General features: G+C 38.2%; 2 protein-coding genes across 2 annotated transcripts in view; both read right to left on the bottom strand.

Annotated features, from left to right (window-relative positions):
- LOC127422831 (uncharacterized) overlaps window positions 1-8899 on the bottom strand; it is a 60279-nt gene extending 51380 nt beyond the window's left edge. Inside the window, exons 1-2 of the mRNA XM_051666622.1 lie at window positions 8818-8899; window positions 3383-3640 (exon numbers count right to left, since the gene is read on the bottom strand). Of these exons, the coding sequence (XP_051522582.1) occupies window positions 3383-3640; window positions 8818-8884 (325 nt within the window). The 5' untranslated portion in view covers window positions 8885-8899. The remainder of the gene's footprint in view (window positions 1-3382; window positions 3641-8817) is intronic.
- A 3322-nt stretch (window positions 8900-12221) lies between these two features.
- On the bottom strand, window positions 12222-16499 carry LOC127423403 (sulfotransferase 2B1-like). Its single transcript, XM_051667663.1, has 6 exons — window positions 16287-16499; window positions 14926-15137; window positions 14634-14760; window positions 13174-13268; window positions 12837-13017; window positions 12222-12700 (listed from the first exon to the last, which is right to left on the bottom strand). The coding sequence occupies exons 1-6, from the start codon at window positions 16471-16473 to the stop codon at window positions 12591-12593; spliced, it is 912 nt and encodes a 303-aa protein (XP_051523623.1). The 5' UTR covers window positions 16474-16499; the 3' UTR covers window positions 12222-12590.
- Window positions 16500-18765: the final 2266 nt, after the last annotated feature.

Raw genomic sequence — 18765 nt, 5'->3', positions numbered from 1 at the left:
TATATATATATATATACAGGTGCATCTCAATAAATTAGAATGTCGTGGAAAAGTTCATTTATTTCAGTAATTCAACTCAAATTGTGAAACTTGTGTATTAAATAAATTCAATGCACACAGACTGAAGTAGTTTAAGTCTTTGGTTTTTTTAATTATGATGATTTTGGCTCACATTTAACAAAAACCCACCAATTCACTATCTCAAAAAATTAGAATACATCATAAGACCAATAAAAAAAACATTTTTAGTGAATTGTTGGCCTTCTGGAAAGTATGTTAATTTACTGTATATGTACTCAATACTTGGTAGGGGCTCCTTTTGCTTTAATTACTGCCTCAATTTGGCGTGGCATGGAGGTGATCAGTTTGTGCCACTGCTGAGGTGGTATGGAAGCCCAGGTTCCTTTGACAGTGGCCTTCAGCTCATCTGCATTTTTTAGTCTCTTGTTTCTGATTTTCCTCTTGACAATACCCCATAGATTCTCTATGGGGTTCAGGTCTGGTGAGTTTGCTGGCCAGTCAAGCACACCAACACCATGGTCATTTAACCAACTTTTGGTGCTTTTGGCAGTGTGGGCAGGTGCCAAATCCTGCTGGAAAATGAAAATCGGCATCTTTAAAAAGCTGGTCAGCAGAAGGATGCATGAAGTGCTCCAAAATTTCTTGGTAAACGGGTGCAGTGACTTTGGTTTTCAAAAAACACAATGGACCAACACCAGCAGATGACACTGCACCCCAAATCATTACAGACTGTGGAAACTTAACACTGGACTTCAAGCAACTTGGGCTATGAGCTTCTCCACCCTTCCTCCAGACTCTAGGACCTTGGTTTCCAAATGAAATACAAAACTTGCTCTCATCTGAAAAGAGGACTTTGGAACACTGGGCAACAGTCCAGTTCTTCTTCTGCTTAGCCCAGGTAAGACGCCTCTGACGTTGTCTGTGGTTCAGGAGTGGCTTAACAAGAGGAATACGACAACTGTAGCCAAATTCCTTGACATGTCTGTGTGTGGTGGCTCTTGATGCCTTGACCCCAGCCTCAGTCCATTCCTTGTGAAGTTCACCCAAATTCTTGAATCGATTTTTCTTGACAATCATAAGGCTGCGGTTCTCTCGGTTGGTTGTGCATCTTTTTCTTCCACACTTTTACCTTCCACTCAACTTTCTGTTAACATGCTTGGATACAGCACTCTGTGAACAGCCAGCTTCATTGGCAATGAATGTTTGTGGCTTACCCTCCTTGTGAAGGGTGTCAATGATTGTCTTCTGGACAACTGTCAGATCAGCAGTCTTCCCCATGATTGTGTAGCCTAGTGAACCAAACTGAGAGACCATTTTGAAGGCTCAGGAAACCTTTGCAGGTGTTTTGAGTTGATTAGCTGATTGGCATGTCACCATATTCTAATTTTTTTAGATAGTGAATTGGTGGGTTTTTGTTAAATGTGAGCCAAAGACTTAAACTACTTCAGTCTGTGTGCATTGAATTTATTTAATACACAAGTTTCACAATTTGAGTTGAATTACTGAAATAAATGAACTTTTCCATGACATTCTAATTTATTGAGATGCACCTGTATATATATATATATATATATATATATATATATATACACACACACACACACACACACACACACACACACACACACACACACATACACACACAGTTGCAATCAAAATTATCCCACTCCCCTGACCAGCAATACATTCTGGTGATGTGAATTCAAACACATCAACTAAAACCTCAGTAAACAGACAAAGCAAGTTTTTAATACACATTTGAGTGATTTTAAGAACAAAGAGTTCAGTTTACCCAAATTTTAAAATAAAAAAATAACAAACGTCAAAATTACTTAACCCCCAAAGTCAATCATTTGTGGAGCATCCTTTACCCTTAATGACATCAAATAAATGTTTCAGGTAAGTGTTCTCAGGCTTTGGACACCTCTCTATTAGAATTTTTACACATTTCTCATGAGCAAAAGCTTCCAGCTCATTGACATTCTTTGGTTTCTGTGCTGCCACTGCTTCCTTGAAATCCCAGCAAAGCTTTTCAATGGGTTTTTAATGATGGACTGAAAGGGCCATTTAAGGACATTCCACGACCTATCCCTGAACCAGATTTTGGACAATCTGGATGTATCCTTGGTGTTATTGTCTTGCTGGAAAATCCAGTGATCACCGAGCTTCAATTTACACATTGAAGGTATCAGGTATCAGGCCATTTTGGCAAAAATTTGAAGGAATCCATGGCGTCAGTCACATAGTCAGGATAGCCATTTCCTGCAGCCGCAAAACACCCCCATAACAGGACTGACCCACCTCCATGCTTGACTGTGGGGATGGTGTCGTTCTTGTCATCACCATGTCATCTTACTCCAGACGTACTGCTGACCCATAGGTCTAAAACTCATTTTCAGTTTAGTGTCATACGTCTATAAAACCTTCCAGGACTCCACAGGTCTTTCCTAATTACTTACTGAATATTCAGTCAACTGGAGTCAACATTTCCCTTGGTGAAGTTTTTCTTTCTTCCACACCACAAGAAGGTTGCTGTTGTACCATATTTTAAAAATGTATGAATGGTGCTGCCATCTTTGTCTATTGGAAATTGAAGTGCCTTGGAAATGTACTTTTAGCCATGACCTTTCTTGTGTAATGAAATAATCTCCTCTATTAGCTTTTGTGACAGCTTATTTTTAATTGCATTTTTGCTTAAGTCACTAAACTTACATTTTAAGTGCCATTGTAGAGTGATGACTTAATTTCGTTTTAAAACAATTACTTGTGTAGCCTTACATATTTATGAAACAGCTACATGCAAAAGGGGATGAATAATTATGACATGGCTGTATTTAAAAAAAGGGAAAAAATCCTGCTATTTAGAAATATTAGGTTATATATTCACATTATGACTTTGAATGTGTCACTCAACTGATATAGATGTAAAATTTAAAAATTCTGGGTCATCAGAAAAGCTTACCTTTGTAAATCCTTACTGTCTCGAGGGGGTTGAATAATTTTAATTGCAACTGTTTGTATATACTGTATAAATATTTGGGTTAAATATGACATTTTCTTGACAGGTTTTGTGAGAATCATCCAGTTAGTAGTCAATCAATGTTTTTCAGGGGCCAATGCCAATATCTAGACAGCACGATGGCAGCACATTATTTACTTAACATTCACTCAAACAGAAATTTTAAATTCACTGAAAAATATTTTGAAAACAATAAATGTGCAATATGATTTGAGATGCATGCTAGATTTTGGAATGGACACAAGGAAAACTACTATTACTGGTAATCAGACTAGCAGGCACATTATCTCAAATCTCTTATCTATAAAACAGCATAAAACAAGGAAGGATTTCCGTTCATACCTTGATCCATGAGAAACTGCAGCGGAACTGGGTTTACTGATTTGATCATGTTTTTATTGTAAATCCTTTCCACACGCAATTGGTCACCAAGCTCCTCAAAAAGCTCTTGAAGGCCTGCCAAACCATAACTGCTCAAGGGTCCGAACCTCTTGCCATAGACTCTTCTGTACATATAGGTTAACCTGGACACCTCTACCCCATCTGGGAAGGTCTGTATAAGGCTGACAACCTCCTCTTTTAATGTTTGCAGCGAGATGCCTGATAAAGCAAGATTTCATGATCAACACCTTCATTTTGCTTGAGAATTCTCTTTGAAAAGACAACATCAGACCAGTACTTTCAGCTTGTTACAAACATGTACTGTGGTTTTACTATAGTAGCAACTATGGATTGTTTTTGTACTACACCTATGGTAGCTAGAACTGTCTCAATTTCTTCAGACATAGTTACACTGATCAGGTCTTTAAAATGCCACAAGCCACAGTTTTACATGTGGTTACTACAGTCATACTACAGTTTGACTATGGTTACAATGCAAGAACTATGGTAAATATTTATAATGGAATGCAAAATTGCAATAATATATCATGCTGAAAAGAAAATAACAAGCCACATATGAGGATTTTAGAGTACGTGAGATATAAGTTAACCAGCATGTAAAGTGAAGTGTAAAGCCTTGTTTATACTTTCGCCTGGCACCACACCACGAGCCTCCGCTGACTGCGCGCGCACCTCCGCAAATTCTGGAGGCGTTAATACTTGACGCGTTTTGCGTTGTACTATTCTATGAAACGACAGGGGGCGGTCGAGACAAAAGGTATTCTGAATCAGCGGGAAGAACAGTGAGAAGTGGTTTGCCAGAAAAACAAAAACAATGGCGTCCCGCGTGCATTTGCTTGATTTGGATGGTGGATCATGACTTTCATTTATCTATGTGTCCTTTTTTTGTGCTTTTAAGCATTTAGTATTGATTTACATTTGTAAAAACCTTGAAATTGTTTTAATTAAAGCATCAAACTTAAGTCTACATTTGTTTTTAATTAATATCCAATAAAAGGCACCAGACAAATACTTGTATTTTATACCTTTAACATGCTTATAGTATATTTATTTACCTCAAGTATATAGATATGGTGCAATATAAAACATAAAATGCTTATTGGATATTTCTTGGTCTTATACTCCTATAAAATTATACTTGTAGATGTGCTACTATATAAAACATTGTCACAAACTATACAAAACAATTTAAAACTAAAGAACAATGCTAGTCAATGCAACATTCAAGGTAAGGCAAGCTACTATAAAACTTCAATCTGCTTATAAAATATCCACTAAAATGCTTGCACCCATATACACTGCGTGCCCAATTATTAGGCAAGTGAGTATTCTGAACTTATCATTATTTCCATCCACATTTTCCAACTCCAAACCATATAAACTCGAATGCTTATCGGATTCAATCATTTTCAGGTGGGATGTATTTGTGTAATGAGGGAGGGTGTGGCGAAAGTGACTAACACCTTATATCAAAGTGTGCATAATTATTAGGCAGCTTCATTACCTCAGGTAAAATGGGCCAAAAAAGAGATTTAACTGACACTGAAAAGTCAAATATTGTAAAATGCCTTTCAGACGGATGTAACACTCTTGAAATAGCTAAACTACTGAGGCGTGACCACCGGACAATCAAACGTTTTGTTGCGAAGTGTCAACTGGGGTGCAAAAAAACACATGGAGAAGAAAAGGCGCAAATTAACTGCAAAAGACTTGAGAAGAATTAAACATGAAGCTACCAGGAACCCATTATCCTCCAATGCTACCATATTCCAGAACTGCAACCTAACTGGAGTGTCCAGAAGTACAAGGTGTCATGTGCTCAGAGACATGGCCACGGTCAAGAAGGCTGAAACACGACCACCACTGAATATATTCACAAGTTGAAGTGTCAAGATTGGGCAAAGAAATATATGAAGACAGATTTTTCAAAGGTTTTATGGACAGATGAAATGAGAGTGAATCTTGATGGACCAGATGGATGGGCCCGTGGCTGGATCACTAATTGACACAGGGCACCACTTCGAGTCAGGTACCAGCAAGGTGGAGGAGGGGTACTGGTATGGGCTCATTAAGAATGAGGTAGCTGGACCTTTTCGAGTTGAAGGTGGACTGAAACTCAACTCTCAAACCTACTGCCAGTTTCTGGAAAGTACTTCAAGCAGTGGTACAGGAAGAAGTCTTCAGCATTCAAGAAGGCCATGATCTTTATGCAGGACAATCCTCCATCACATGCATCCAAGTACTCCACTGCTTGGCTAGCCAGCAAGGGCCTCAAAGATGCCCAAATAATGACTTGGCCCCCTTCCTCACCTGACTTAAATCCAACGGAGAACTTGTGGGCCCTTCTCAAACTTGAGATTTACAGTGAGGGAAGACAATACACCTCTTTGAACAGCATTTGGGAGGATGTGGTTGCTGCTTCAGCGAAAGTTGATCGTGAACAGATCAAGAAACTGACAGACTCCATGGATAGAAGGCTTATGGCAGTTATTGAAAAGAAGGGTGGCTATATTGGTCACTGAATATTTTTGAAAGGCCAAAAATTTTATTTAATTGTCATTTTGTGTTACTTACTTGTTGCACCTACTCTAAAAATTGAGAATAAACAATTGAGTTGGGAGAAATTTTTTTTGTAATTTAGTTGCCTAATAATTGTGCACACTTATATATTCCCCTGAGAAAGCAAAACTCACTTTTTCTTTGTTAAACATTCACGTTTGAGGTTCAATAACATTTTGGATTGACTTAGAGCATTGTGTTTCTTCAACAATAAAATTAATCCTGAGGAATACAATTTTCCTAATAATTGGGCATGCAGTGTATGAATGAATGTTACATTTATATAGTGCTTTTCTGACACTACACTCAAAGCGCTTTACACAGCGAACAGGGGACTCTCCTCAACCACCACCAGTATGCAGCATCCACCTGGATGATGCGACAGCAGCCATAGTGCACCAGTACGCTCACCACACACCAGCTGTTAGTGGAGAGGAGAGAGTAGAGTTATAGAGCCTATTAATGGATGAGGATTATTAGGAGACCATGATAGAGAAGGGCCAAGGGGGGGTTATTTGGCCAGGACACCAGGGTTACACCCCTACTCTTTTCGAGAAGTGTCCTGGGATTTTTAATGACCACAGAAAGTCAGGACCTCGGTTTAACATCTCATCCAAAGGACGGTGCCTTTTTACAGTATAGTGTCCCCGTCACTATACTGGGGCATTAGGACCCACACAGACCACAGGGTGAGCACCCCCTGCTGGCCTCCCTAATACCTCTTCCATATAAACTCAGCAAAAAAAGAAACGTCCCTTTTTCAGGACACTGTATTTTAAAGATAATTTTGTAAAAATCCAAATAACTTTACAGATCTTTATTGTAAAGGGTTTAAACAATGTTTTCCATGCTTGTTCAATGAACCATAAACAATTAATAAACATGCACCTGTGGAACAGTCTTTAAGACACTAACAGCTTACAGACGGTAGGCAATTAAGGTCACAGTTATAAAAACTTAGGACACTAAAGAGACTACTGACTCTGAAAAACACCAAAAGAAAGATGCCCAGGTCCCTGCTCATCTGCGTGAACATGCCTTAGGCATGCTGCATGGAGGCATGAGGACTGCAGATGTGGCCAGGGCAATAAATTGAAATGTCCGTACTGTGAGATGCCTAAGACAGCACTACAGGGAGACAGGAAGGACAGCTGATCATCCTCGCAGTGGCAGACCACGTGTAACAACACCTGCACAGGATCGGTACATCCAAATATTACACCTGCGGGACAAGTACAAGATGGCAACAGAAACTGCCCGAGTTGCACCAGGAAAGCACAATCCCTCCATCAGTGCTCAGACTGTCCGCAATAGGCTGAGGGAGGCTGGACTTAGGGCTTGTAGGCCTGTTGTAAGGCAGGTCCTCACCAGATATCACCAGCAACAACGTCGCCTATGGGCACAAACCCAACTTCGCTGGACCAGACAGGACTGGCAAAAAGTGCTCTTCGCTGACGAGTCGCGGTTCTGTCTCACCAGGGGTGATGGTTGGACTTGCGTTTATCGTCAATGGAATGAGCGTTACACCGAGGCCTGTACTCTGGAGCAAAATCGATTTGGAGGTGGAGGGTCCGTCATGGTCTGGGGCGGTGTGTCACAGCATCATCGGACTGAGCTTGTTGTCATTGCAGGCAATCTCAACGCTGTGCGTTACAGGGAAGACATCCTCCTCCCTCATGTGGAACCATTCCTGCAGGCTCATCCTGTCATGAACCTCCAGCATGACAATGCCACCAGCCATACTGCTCGTTCTGTGCATGATTTCCTGCAAGACAGGAATGTCAGTGTTCTGCCATGGCCAGCGAAGAGCCCAGATCTCAATCCCATTGAGCACATCTGGGACCTGTTGGATCGGAGGGTGAGGGCTAGGGCCATTCCCCCCCAGAAATGTCCAGGAACTTGCAAGTGCCTTGGTGGAAGAATGGGGTAACATCTCACAGCAAGAACTGGCAAATCTGATGCAGTCCATGAGGAGGAGATGCACTGCAGTACTTAATGCAGCTGGTGGCCACACCACATACTGACTGTTACTTTTGATTTTGACACATTATTAAATTTCTGTTAGTCACATGTCTGTGAAACTTGTTCAGTTTATGTCTTAGTTGTTGAATCTTTTTATGTTCATACAAATATTTACACGTTGAGTTGGCTGAAAATAAAAGTAGTTGAAAAAGAGGATGTTTCTTTTTTTGCTGAGTTTATATACTCTTATAATAAAACATGCAGTGACTGAGACAACTTATGAAACATTAGCAAAACATTTGTGTAAATACACTTATGTAAATTGTCCCATTAAACTGAACAGGGCCATTTATGCAAGAATAGTTTTTAATAATGATAAAAAAATAAAACCTTGTGTTATGCTCATGTCATGAAAAAAGCCAATTGGCTACATGTTCATTAACCTGTGTGTGTTTTATCATAAAAGTTTTAAACTTCAGTCTAGTAGATTTTACTCAGAACACAAAAGGCTCCTGACAGATTGCTGTATGCCTTCAAACACATAAATCCTCAGAATATTTTTTTAAATGGATACAGCAATGCTACAGTCTCTCTCTGCAACATTCAATGGATTGAATGCACTGTTCCTATATTTTATGTTTATAAATATAAAACTGTAATGCATTTACATTTTTTAATGCGGCGTCGCGCACACTGTTCGCTCAGTTACAAAAAATGGGATGCACCCCCCAGCGAAGTCAAAGCGCACTTCCGCCAACGCCGCGATGACGTCATTTTTGTCGCGGGCAACCTCGCGAACGCGGCAAATATAAACCAGGCATATCAAAGGCCACCAAAAATGAAATATACAATACTTTGATCTGTTTCTGATGTTGAGGGCTCTTCTGCATCATTCTGGGGGTGAAAAGACCTAAAGGTCATTTGATCTCTCTTATGACCGCTAGTCAATCCGCGTCTATCTGCCATAGTCTTCTGATCTTTCTCTGTCTTTTAAAACATTCTCGTGATAGCTACCTGACTATCGGCCTTTAACACAGTCCGCATGTCGTCACATCCGGCACTGAATAGTAACGTTACCAAACATCCGTCTGTGGACGATCGCAGTATTTTCAATGAGTTTAGCCAACTTGGATGCACTTGGCAGTAAACATAAGCCGTTTAATCATTTATTTGGAGTAACTCAGCACTTCACCATATGTGTCACTTTAATGTGTCTGAGCGAGGCGATTATCAGCACAAAGTTTTTTTCAGTTCATAAGGAGCTGCGCGCGCTGTTCAGCTCACTCCCAGAGGATGAAAGTGCTCAACTCAAGTCCGAAGAGACAGCGTTTAAGTGTTTTAATGTCGTTGTTTTCACTATTACAGCATGCTCATCTACCGTTTGTGAATATAATACAGTTGTAGACACTGGGACAGTTTCACCTTAATGTTTTATTAACATTGCATTCGGTCGCGACTCGCGAGTGGACGCTCCCCCAATCATCGTACTCAAACCACAATAATATAACTCCACGTTTACAACGATTTAACCAGTTAATTTCTGTAATCGGAATATGGGATGGAATTGTTTCTTTATTTGATTTTTTTTTTAATTTATTTATTTTTATGTATCTTATATCATACATGGAGATTAAACAAAGTACATGAAAGCAATGTGATCAATATCATTTTTTTTCTTTTTCTTTTGCATACTGTATATCCTTGTCTTGTTCTAATGTTCTTTAATGTGTAAAGGTACTCTTGTATATATTCTTGCATTCATCTTACACAAATAAAATAAAAAAATATACACTCTGTGAAGTGTTCCCTGCTCACATACATTCAGTTTAAAATAATAAAACAACATGACATCGTTATTCTACACTTAATCATCCCTGAGTAATGATTGTACGGTGAGGTAGGTCTGTTTAGATTAAGTTTTTGAGTTCATTTGTCTAATATAGCCTATCAGTGTTTCCCATAAAAGCTGCTTGACATATTTGAAGTAAAAACTAAGCAACTGGGAATTGTTATCTTTCTAATGAAGCAGTTTGTTGACCAGGTGACACCTTTATGGTTTGAATATCTAATAACAGCGTTTCCTATTATTGATCTTATGGATCAGAAATGCATTAAGGGCTATTTCAAATCCCGATGTATCTCTTTTTTAAGTTGTAGATTTACAATATTAATATAATTAGTATAAATGTCAGAAATGTACTGTATGAATGCAAACTAATATAAAAATAAATAAATTTCTTGATGATGTTTAGCAGCTAAAGTAAATACCTCAAGGACTGTTGAGCTTGTTCATTGAAATTATCATAAGATTTGTTATAAAGGCAAGTTATGCAAACTAGTGGTTAAGCTATGACCTGCTCTACATAAACATTTTGTTATTTGAACGCTGACGTGTCTGTCACAGCCTCTCATATCTACTCGTTCGATAGCCCGAGCTGTTTCTAACGCGGTTCTTCGTTTATTCCATTCCGGTTGAGTTGTCCAGCAGAAGAGCTTCGCTGCCTCCTAGCGTTCTGGAACCGGTTCGCAGGAACATACAACAGAGCCCCTCCCCCAGGGGGAGCATTTAAAGGGATAGCTCATATAAAAATAAATAAATATTCTCTCATCGTTTACTCATCCTCGTGCCATCCCATATGTGTGTGACTTTCTTCTGCAGAAAACAAACAAAGATTTTTAGAAGAATATCTCAGCTCTGTAGGTCCTTACAATGCAAGTGGATGGTGATCAAAACTTAACCCAAGGTTAAATCACCAATAAGCACAGACAATCGTAATAAAAGTAATCCATATAAATCCAGAGATTAAAATAATGTCTTCTAAAGCGATAGGATCGCTTTGGGTGAGAAACAGATCAATATTTAAGTCCTTTTTACTATGATTGTTTACTTAAGGTCACTCTCCAAAGCATGTCCAAGAGGGGACTCGGTTCATACTGCCTCTCCTGTGACGTATGCGCGCTGACATGTTCAAATGAAAGTAAAACCAATTAAGCTTATGAACAGTGTAATCTTGTAAACAAATCGAGCTGCACTTTTGGTTGTATCGCGTCAGTTCTCACGCGAACATGCTAACGTGCTTACGTCACTCAAGAGGCAGCATGAACTGAGTCCCCTAGTGGACACACCTTTGTGAGTGACCTGAAATAAACAGTTATAGTGAAAAGGACTTAAATATTAATCTGTTTGTCACCCAAAGATTTTATTTAACCACTAGGGTCTTATGGATTACTTTTACTACAGTTGTCTGTGCTTTTTGGAGCATTAACGTGCCGGTCATCATCCACTTGCATTGTATGGACCTACAGAGCTGAGATATTCTTCTAAAAATCTTCGTTTGTTGTCTGCTGAAGAAAGAAAGTCATACACATCTGGGATGGCACGAGGGTCAGTAAATGATGAGAGAATTTTCATATTTGGGTAAACTAAACCTTTAAGGTTAGCAAAACAAAGCGTAACCAGGCGGTTCACTCGCAATGAGAACATGGCCATACTTTTTTGAACGAAGAGTTCTCACGTACACAGTTTTTTTGGTGTTAGGAGAAACAAGTGCACACAGAACATTACAGTGAGACACAGAATATAAAACAAGGTAAGGGTGTAAATAGACATACAAATATTAGGACATATAACAGAATGGCGTATATACATGTGCAAGTGGTAATGTATGTGCAAGGTAGGGGTATGTACAATTAGAGATAAGGGTATCATTCAACCTATGGATCTATTTAATCAACGGGTATTAATATGTCTTCACGCTTCATACAAATTTCAAAATAATGCATATAGATTTTACTTTATGGACTTTTAGGAAATAAACTATATTAACCCTTTGATGTTTGACTGTTGCAATTAATTCCGAGTGACAGAGTGGTTTTATTAAAACTTTCTCCATGCCTTCATTTATTTTTGCTACTTTTTACTTTTTAAATGCCTTTTATGTAGGCCTCTAGTTTTTATTGTACCCCACACTCACTTTTAATCTTGAAATATTTAATCTTAAATAAGAAAATATTTACTTGCACAAAATAGTTTTGCATTTTTACATATAATTTGAAGCAAATTATCACTGCCCTTCTAAGTTGTTCCAGAATTTCCATCACAACCAACAATTTTAGCCCCTAATAAGTTTTTTTTAATTATTTTTCCAAAAGTTATTGTAGGCCACTAGGCAACCAATGAGAAAAAAAAAAAGTGTCAGTGAAGAGCATACTTGAGAAGAAATATGACACAGGGGATGTGAGAAGGAAACAAAGACAATTCAAGGTAAATATATTCCCTATAGGGAAGATTATTTTTATTGTACATCATTTACAATAAAGCTGTAATTGTCAAATTTTGGGCAAAAATCATTAAATATTTGTTTAATTTTATTTAGAATACATAAAATGCTATAAAAATGATCAAGGAAAAGTTGTTTGATAAACTTAGATGTTTTCATTTAAAATTTTATTTCCTCCACAGAATGCTATAAAACACATAATTTGAGATGTGGAAATGACTGATCAGAAAATCAAAACAAGATTTCCTGTGATGCAAGGAAATCCACTGTTAGAGATTGTTACTACATAAAATAGTGAGACTGTAAAAAAAAGCTTATTAAAAGCAAGATTAAAAAGATGCATTTCATCATTCCCATGCAAATTTGAATTTCACATCTTTCATTTTGTCTTTGTACACAGCATTAAATCGTTGCTCTTGCGCCTCAGTAAAATGATTCTTCCAGTCACCAGCCATTCCTACAAAAAACAAAAAACAAAGAAACAGTAACTTGAGTGACACTACTGCATACAGCCAAATAATTTCAGTGAAACAATCCTCTCTAGGGGTTTCTAAATAGAATTTTGGGCGGCTGTGCTACACTGCATATTTTACCTTTCCTCAGAAATTCTGACTTCTTTTGGTCCATGAACTCATTTGGAACGAGAGAGTAATTGGACATCTTGTTTTGCTTCATGTTCTTAAAGACACAGTGGTCAGCGATCTTCTCGGTCACTTCTGGGCTCAGAGATTTCCCCAGAAACAGGGCCATTTTCTCCACAGATCCTTTCAAGTCCTGTTTCGGATTAGAAAACATGAAGCGTTCTCATCCATTTTGAATTCTCATTCAGTTTTCTCTATGTTGCCATGAAAGGTGTTAAAAACAAGCTGAGTAATTGGACCTGAATATGTCTCTGTGATCTGTTTCCTACTGTGTGAAGAAGCTACTTACAGATATCATCTCCTCATAAAAAATGTACAGTATGTGCTCTTTATCTTCAGCACTTAGCCACCCTTTCACATGATCAAACCAGGAACCAAACATGACTGTGGAAAAAGGAAATTGAGTCTCAGAATTAATTGATGATATGATCTCGATATGATAATTGAAATATATAGAAATTATTTCATCACAGGGGGATAAATGGGGTTTGCTGATTACTTACAAGCTTACACAGTTCATTCACCATACTGTATGTAATATAGAGTTGCCAAAGTTGCATATTCCAACTAGTCTGCAGGTATTTTTTTTTTTTTTTTTTTTTTTAAATAAACATGTCTGAAGAGTTTGTAGTTGAAGAATTGATTCATTTCTATGCTCAGCCTTATTTTATTTTTTTGGACCGGTGCCAGTTCACAGTGGATGGAGTTACCCATGTGATGCCGAAAATAGAAAACAAGCAATCGATAGAATGTACAGTCCCTCGTCACTGCTGGTTAGGACAAAAACTCTGATTAACAGAGAAAAGATACATTTGATTGTGTGTCATTTGCCGTCAGGTTAGGACATGGTGTGACTGTGGCTGCCTCCATGTTTCTGTCTGGGCATAGAAATGCATCAATTCTTCGACTACAAACTCTTCAGACATGTTTAGTAAATTCTGTTCTCTGTGTGCAGCTGTGTTGTGTTCTGTTGTCACTATCGCTGTGGGTGGCCTGTTTTTAGATAAACAAAATGAGTTTTCGCTTGAACGCCCCAATGTCATGAGGGGGCTGCGTGAACTGTTTCTCTCGTGCCCTATCATGAATATGCAAAGAAGATTAATGGTCAGTGACCATTTCCACTAAATAATACATTAGATTTCGGTTTGTTTCACACCAAACCTTCTCATATGCTTTCAAAACAATCATGAGTCTCATGGAATCATTTATTAGACTTCTGAATTACAGTTTTGGATTCTTTTGAAGCTTGAAGAGGTGGTCACTATAACTGCCACCATATGACATCACTGAGAACTAATTTTTTTTCTCACAATTTCTCCCTTTGAGTTGAGAAAAAGAAAGAGTCATATGGGTTATAACAACACAGAGGGGAGTAAACAATAACTGAATCTTCATTTTTGGGTGATGTTAACTAATCCTTTAAATAAGACTGAATAGAACTGATAATGAATTTTAATTTCACATTAATGTGGAGTTCATTTGATACACTGAAACCTGCCTAATTTTAGGAGATTAGGATACTCAACACATCCACACTGTAAATAGGGTGAATACAGGTAAAGTGGGATGCTAAATTTTCTATCATTAGGAGTATATTCAATAAAATATTCCTAAATGAGTATGTGATGACACTCATTTAGGTAGTCCTGTGGATCATATTTTAAATCAACACCAATGCCAAATCAGAAAGTGTCCCACTTTACATGTATTCATCCTATATTTAATTTAAAAGAGTCCTGAAATCCATACTTCTTCCATCAAGGAACTTCTCCATGAACTCATCTTGGGTCCCCGGGTTCACCAGGTACGAGGCCATTCCATAGTAGTGGAATGAAGATGTGAACACATCTTTTGGGTTGCGCATGACATAAAGAACCTGACGCACAATTCAAAGGATAAAATAATCATATATTAAAACCTTCAGAAGCACTTTATTAAGCCATGGAAATTTTGGATTCATTAAATCCTAAATGTTTTGCATCAAGTGTCAATAAGCAGTCTAAGTGTATATGTGAAAACAATAGTTTTTCAAACTATTTACCCTCGGTTTTACTTTGAAATAAGACTCATTCATCATTTGGTGGTGATAGTGAGTTGCAAAGATGCGGGGAGACGGTCTTTGCTCTAGATTGAGCAACATCGCCCGATGTTCCTCCAGCCATGGTGTTCTGTCCCAGTTTGGCACAGTCAGCACAGTTGTGAAATCTCCTTCACTCACTATGAGCGGCACTATCTCTTGCAACCATGTTGTACCTGGGCCAAAATATAGGCATAACAGGGTTACAATGTCAATGACTTTCTATTTACAACTAGCTCACATGAACCTGCTGATGCACTGCCCATGCATTTACATGCTGAATAAGGGTGGGGTTGGACTGCAGACAGACCTTATCTGTATGTCAAAATCTAGTCTTTACAACATTAAGCCGTTTTTAACTATTAACTAAACTAATATGTAACCCAATATCTTAACCAGTGCTTATCTTAACTTGCAGCATTTACTGCAAGTGACACAAATATGTGTGATACGACCCTTAAAGAAAATTACCATGGTAATAAAATAAAAAAGTTACAGCCAGAATTCCACAGACAGGGCCGTAGCTAGTGGGTGAAAGGTGGTAACGATAACAGGGGCCAACAGGTCTAGGAGGGGCCCCTTACATCAAATGTTAAAATGTATTTTTAATAGGAAAGGGGCCCAGAGCAATTTAGAGGACTAAGGTTCCAGACCATAGATGTTAATGCGACTGCAGCTTGCGGTCAGTTTTTTCTTCTTTTTTTTTTCTTCCACTGACCTATGCAATGCAAAAACACCTACTCCGCTAACCAATCCAAAACAGGGCACACGGTCAAAATCTTCCTAGCAAGCCGATCCACTGCCGGTCATCTTTTGGAACGCTCCCTGTAAGTAATTTCCAGTCATGACAGTGCAGCTCCAATCTAAATGAATGGGAAAAGACCAAAATCTCCAAAACGGTTGGTCAAGATTACGATCAAAGAACATATTTCAAATTAGCAGTAAAATCTCACAACACTTGTATCATAAATAGTTTTTCTTTATCTCAGATTACGCAAAAAAAAAATAAAAAAAAAAAAAATAAATAAAATTAAAAAAAAAAAAATGTAAAGCAAATTTCCTGGTTTGTATAGCTAATGCGCATGCGCATTCTCGAGATATTGGACATGCGATGTCTGTACCAAAAAGGTGACTGGCTCTTTTACCTGTAAGGCGGGACTTTCTACATCCGTGGACCGTTCCAGTTTCTCCTATTTATTTGAATAGAAGCGGCCCGTCTCTGCTAAATACTGTCCACTATAGTCTACCCGTAGAGGAAAAGACAATTGCTTCTTTGCAAATTCACATTTCCAGTGGTGGCAAAAGGTGAAACTCTGCAAACTTACCCGACTTGGGATAAGTGACAATCAAGATGTCATCCGGGCGAAAGATGAAGTCCTCATAGTATTTTAGACTTTCTTGGGGGTGTAAACTTGTTGGCACGTAAAGCCCTTTATATACAGTGTACAATTCAGCCTCCGTCATTTTCTGAAGCACGCGACAAATAAACGCCAAACACAAGGAATTCAGCATTGGTCTCTGCAGATCGATAGGTGGGGCGTGTCGAAAGATATGTGCGGTTTCTGCTATTGGTGGAAAGAGGAACTGTGAGGACCCATCTGAAGCCGCTTGAATCTGGCGATCACCTTTGAACACGATCTAAAGATACGAGTTAAGTTCGAGTCGGACAGTTAAGTCTTTACCCCTTTGTGCCTCAAATACATATAAACTATTTAAGAGATGGTTTAATGCCGTTTAGTCACAGAAAGTACGCCACAGACCTCGGTGTATTAGTTATTTATTATGTAGCTATCTACACTGCCTGGCCAAAAAAAAAAAAAAAATAAATTGCAGTTTGTATTTAAATAAATAGATACTTAAGCGTCTATGATTGGATCATTATTGCAGTGATTAATATGTTTCAGCTGGCAACAATTATTTTAACCCTAACTGATTCAGTGTGTAGCTTCTCATTTCTTAAACAACCATGTCAGTAGACTTATCCCGTGGTCGTGGTAAAGATGTTACTGTGTTTCAGAAGGGGCAAATTGTTGTCCTGCATCAAACAAGGAAAACAACTAAGGAGATTGCTGAAATCACTGGAGTTGGGTTAAGAAATGTCCAGCGCATTATTAAAACCTGGAAGGATAGTGGTGAACCGTCAGCTTTGCAGAAGAAATGTGGTCGGAAAAAATCTTGAATTATCGTGATGGGAGATCACTAAAACACTTGAAGTCACATCGTAAAAAATGGACAGTAGAAATCAAGGCTATGTTTAATAGTGAAATTAAGAGCATTTCCACATGCACAATGTGACGAGAACTTACAGGATTGCGACTAAACAGCTGTGTGGCCACAAGAAAGCCACTTGTTAGTGAGGCTAATCGGAAAAAGCTACTTCAGTTTGCTAGGGAGCATAAAGATTGGACTGTGGAGCAATGGAAAAATGTCATGTGGTCTGATGAGTCCAAATTTCCCCTATTCTAAAGTGATGGGCAGGGTTGGGAGGGTTACTTCTGAAATGTATTCCACTACAGATTACAGAATACATGCTGTCAAATGTAATTTGTAACATATTTCGTTAGATTACTCAAGGTCAGTAACGTATTATAAATACTTTGGATTACTTCTTCAGCACTGGTAGATTTTTCACTTGTTTTGACTATAAAAACTCTGCCAGTACAGTAAGACAAAATACATATGTTAAAAATACATTCTCTGAAAAACCTAAATATCTTATGCAGTGTTGTTTCTAAAACAAGATCAATCAAACTGATCATGTTTTAAGGATTTTTAGATATTTTTACAGGAAAACAATAAAAAATTATTATCAAGAATACGATTTTTGCCCTAATATAAAATATATTCAATATCAAAGAGAAAAAAAATAATTATGATCCAACATGAATTTTCTTGATAAAAAAATATGATCGTGCTGGTAACACGTGCATGTAAAATGGCAGAAATAGCATTTTAGCTTAACGTAAAGCTGACAATTTACACAAGGTTTATTTCTATTTCTTCTGCTCCAAACTTACTTCAAACTTACTTCTCTGTGTGCTCGTATGAATGTAACACATCATAAGAAAGTGTTTCACCGCTGATCAAATGCACTTTGGATCGCATCATTTATATGTATAAATGTTTTCCATCTGAAAGGACTAAATATTAAATGAAACAAATGACAATAAAATGCAAAGTAATCTCTTCAGTAATCAAAATACTTTTTGAATGTAACTGTATTGTAATTACCAATGATTTAAATTGTAACTGTAGTGGAATACAGTTACTTATATTTTGTATTTTAAATATGTAATCCCGTCACATGTATCCCGTTACTCCCCAAACCTGGTGATGGGCGCGTCAGGTAAGAAGAAAAGTGCATGAAGCGATGTACCCATCATGCATAGTGCCCACTGTACAAGCCTCTGGAGGCAGTGTTTTGATCTGGGGTTGCTTCAGTTGGTCAGGTCTTGGCTCAGCAACATTATGCGGCAATAAATTGAAGTCAGCTGACTACCTGAATGTACTGAATGACCAGGTTATCCCATCAATGGATTTTTTTCCCCCCGACGGTACAGGCATATTCTAGGATGACAATGCCATGATTCATCAGGCTCAAATTGTGAAAGAGTGGTTCAGGGAGCATAAGGAATCATTTTCACACATGAATTGGCCACCACAGAGTCCTGACCTTAACCCCGTTGAAAGTCTATGGGGATGTGCTGGAGAAGGCTTTATTGACTGGTTTGACTCTCCAGTCATCAATACAAGATCTCGGCCAAAAATAAATGCAACTCTGGACGGAAATAAATGTTGTGACAT

The sequence above is a fragment of the Myxocyprinus asiaticus genome, chromosome 32, assembly GCF_019703515.2.
Source record: "Myxocyprinus asiaticus isolate MX2 ecotype Aquarium Trade chromosome 32, UBuf_Myxa_2, whole genome shotgun sequence".
NCBI lineage: Eukaryota > Metazoa > Chordata > Actinopteri > Cypriniformes > Catostomidae > Myxocyprinus > Myxocyprinus asiaticus.
The sequence above is the reverse complement of the archived record's forward strand: the minus strand, read 5'-3'. Positions and strand labels throughout refer to the sequence as shown.

What these genes read in the sequence shown, in the direction of transcription:
- LOC127423403 (XM_051667663.1), bottom strand. Translation starts at nt 16,473, where the DNA reads ATGCTGAATTCCTTGTGTTTGGCGTTTATTTGTCGCGTGCTTCAGAAA. An exon ending in GAAGTTCCTTGATGGAAGAA is followed by an intron (nt 13,269 to 14,633) that starts GTATGGATTTCA and finishes CTTTTTCCACAG; the next exon opens with TCATGTTTGGTTCCTGGTTT. An exon ending in GTCAGAATTTCTGAGGAAAG is followed by an intron (nt 12,701 to 12,836) that starts GTAAAATATGCA and finishes TGTTTTTTGTAG; the next exon opens with GAATGGCTGGTGACTGGAAG.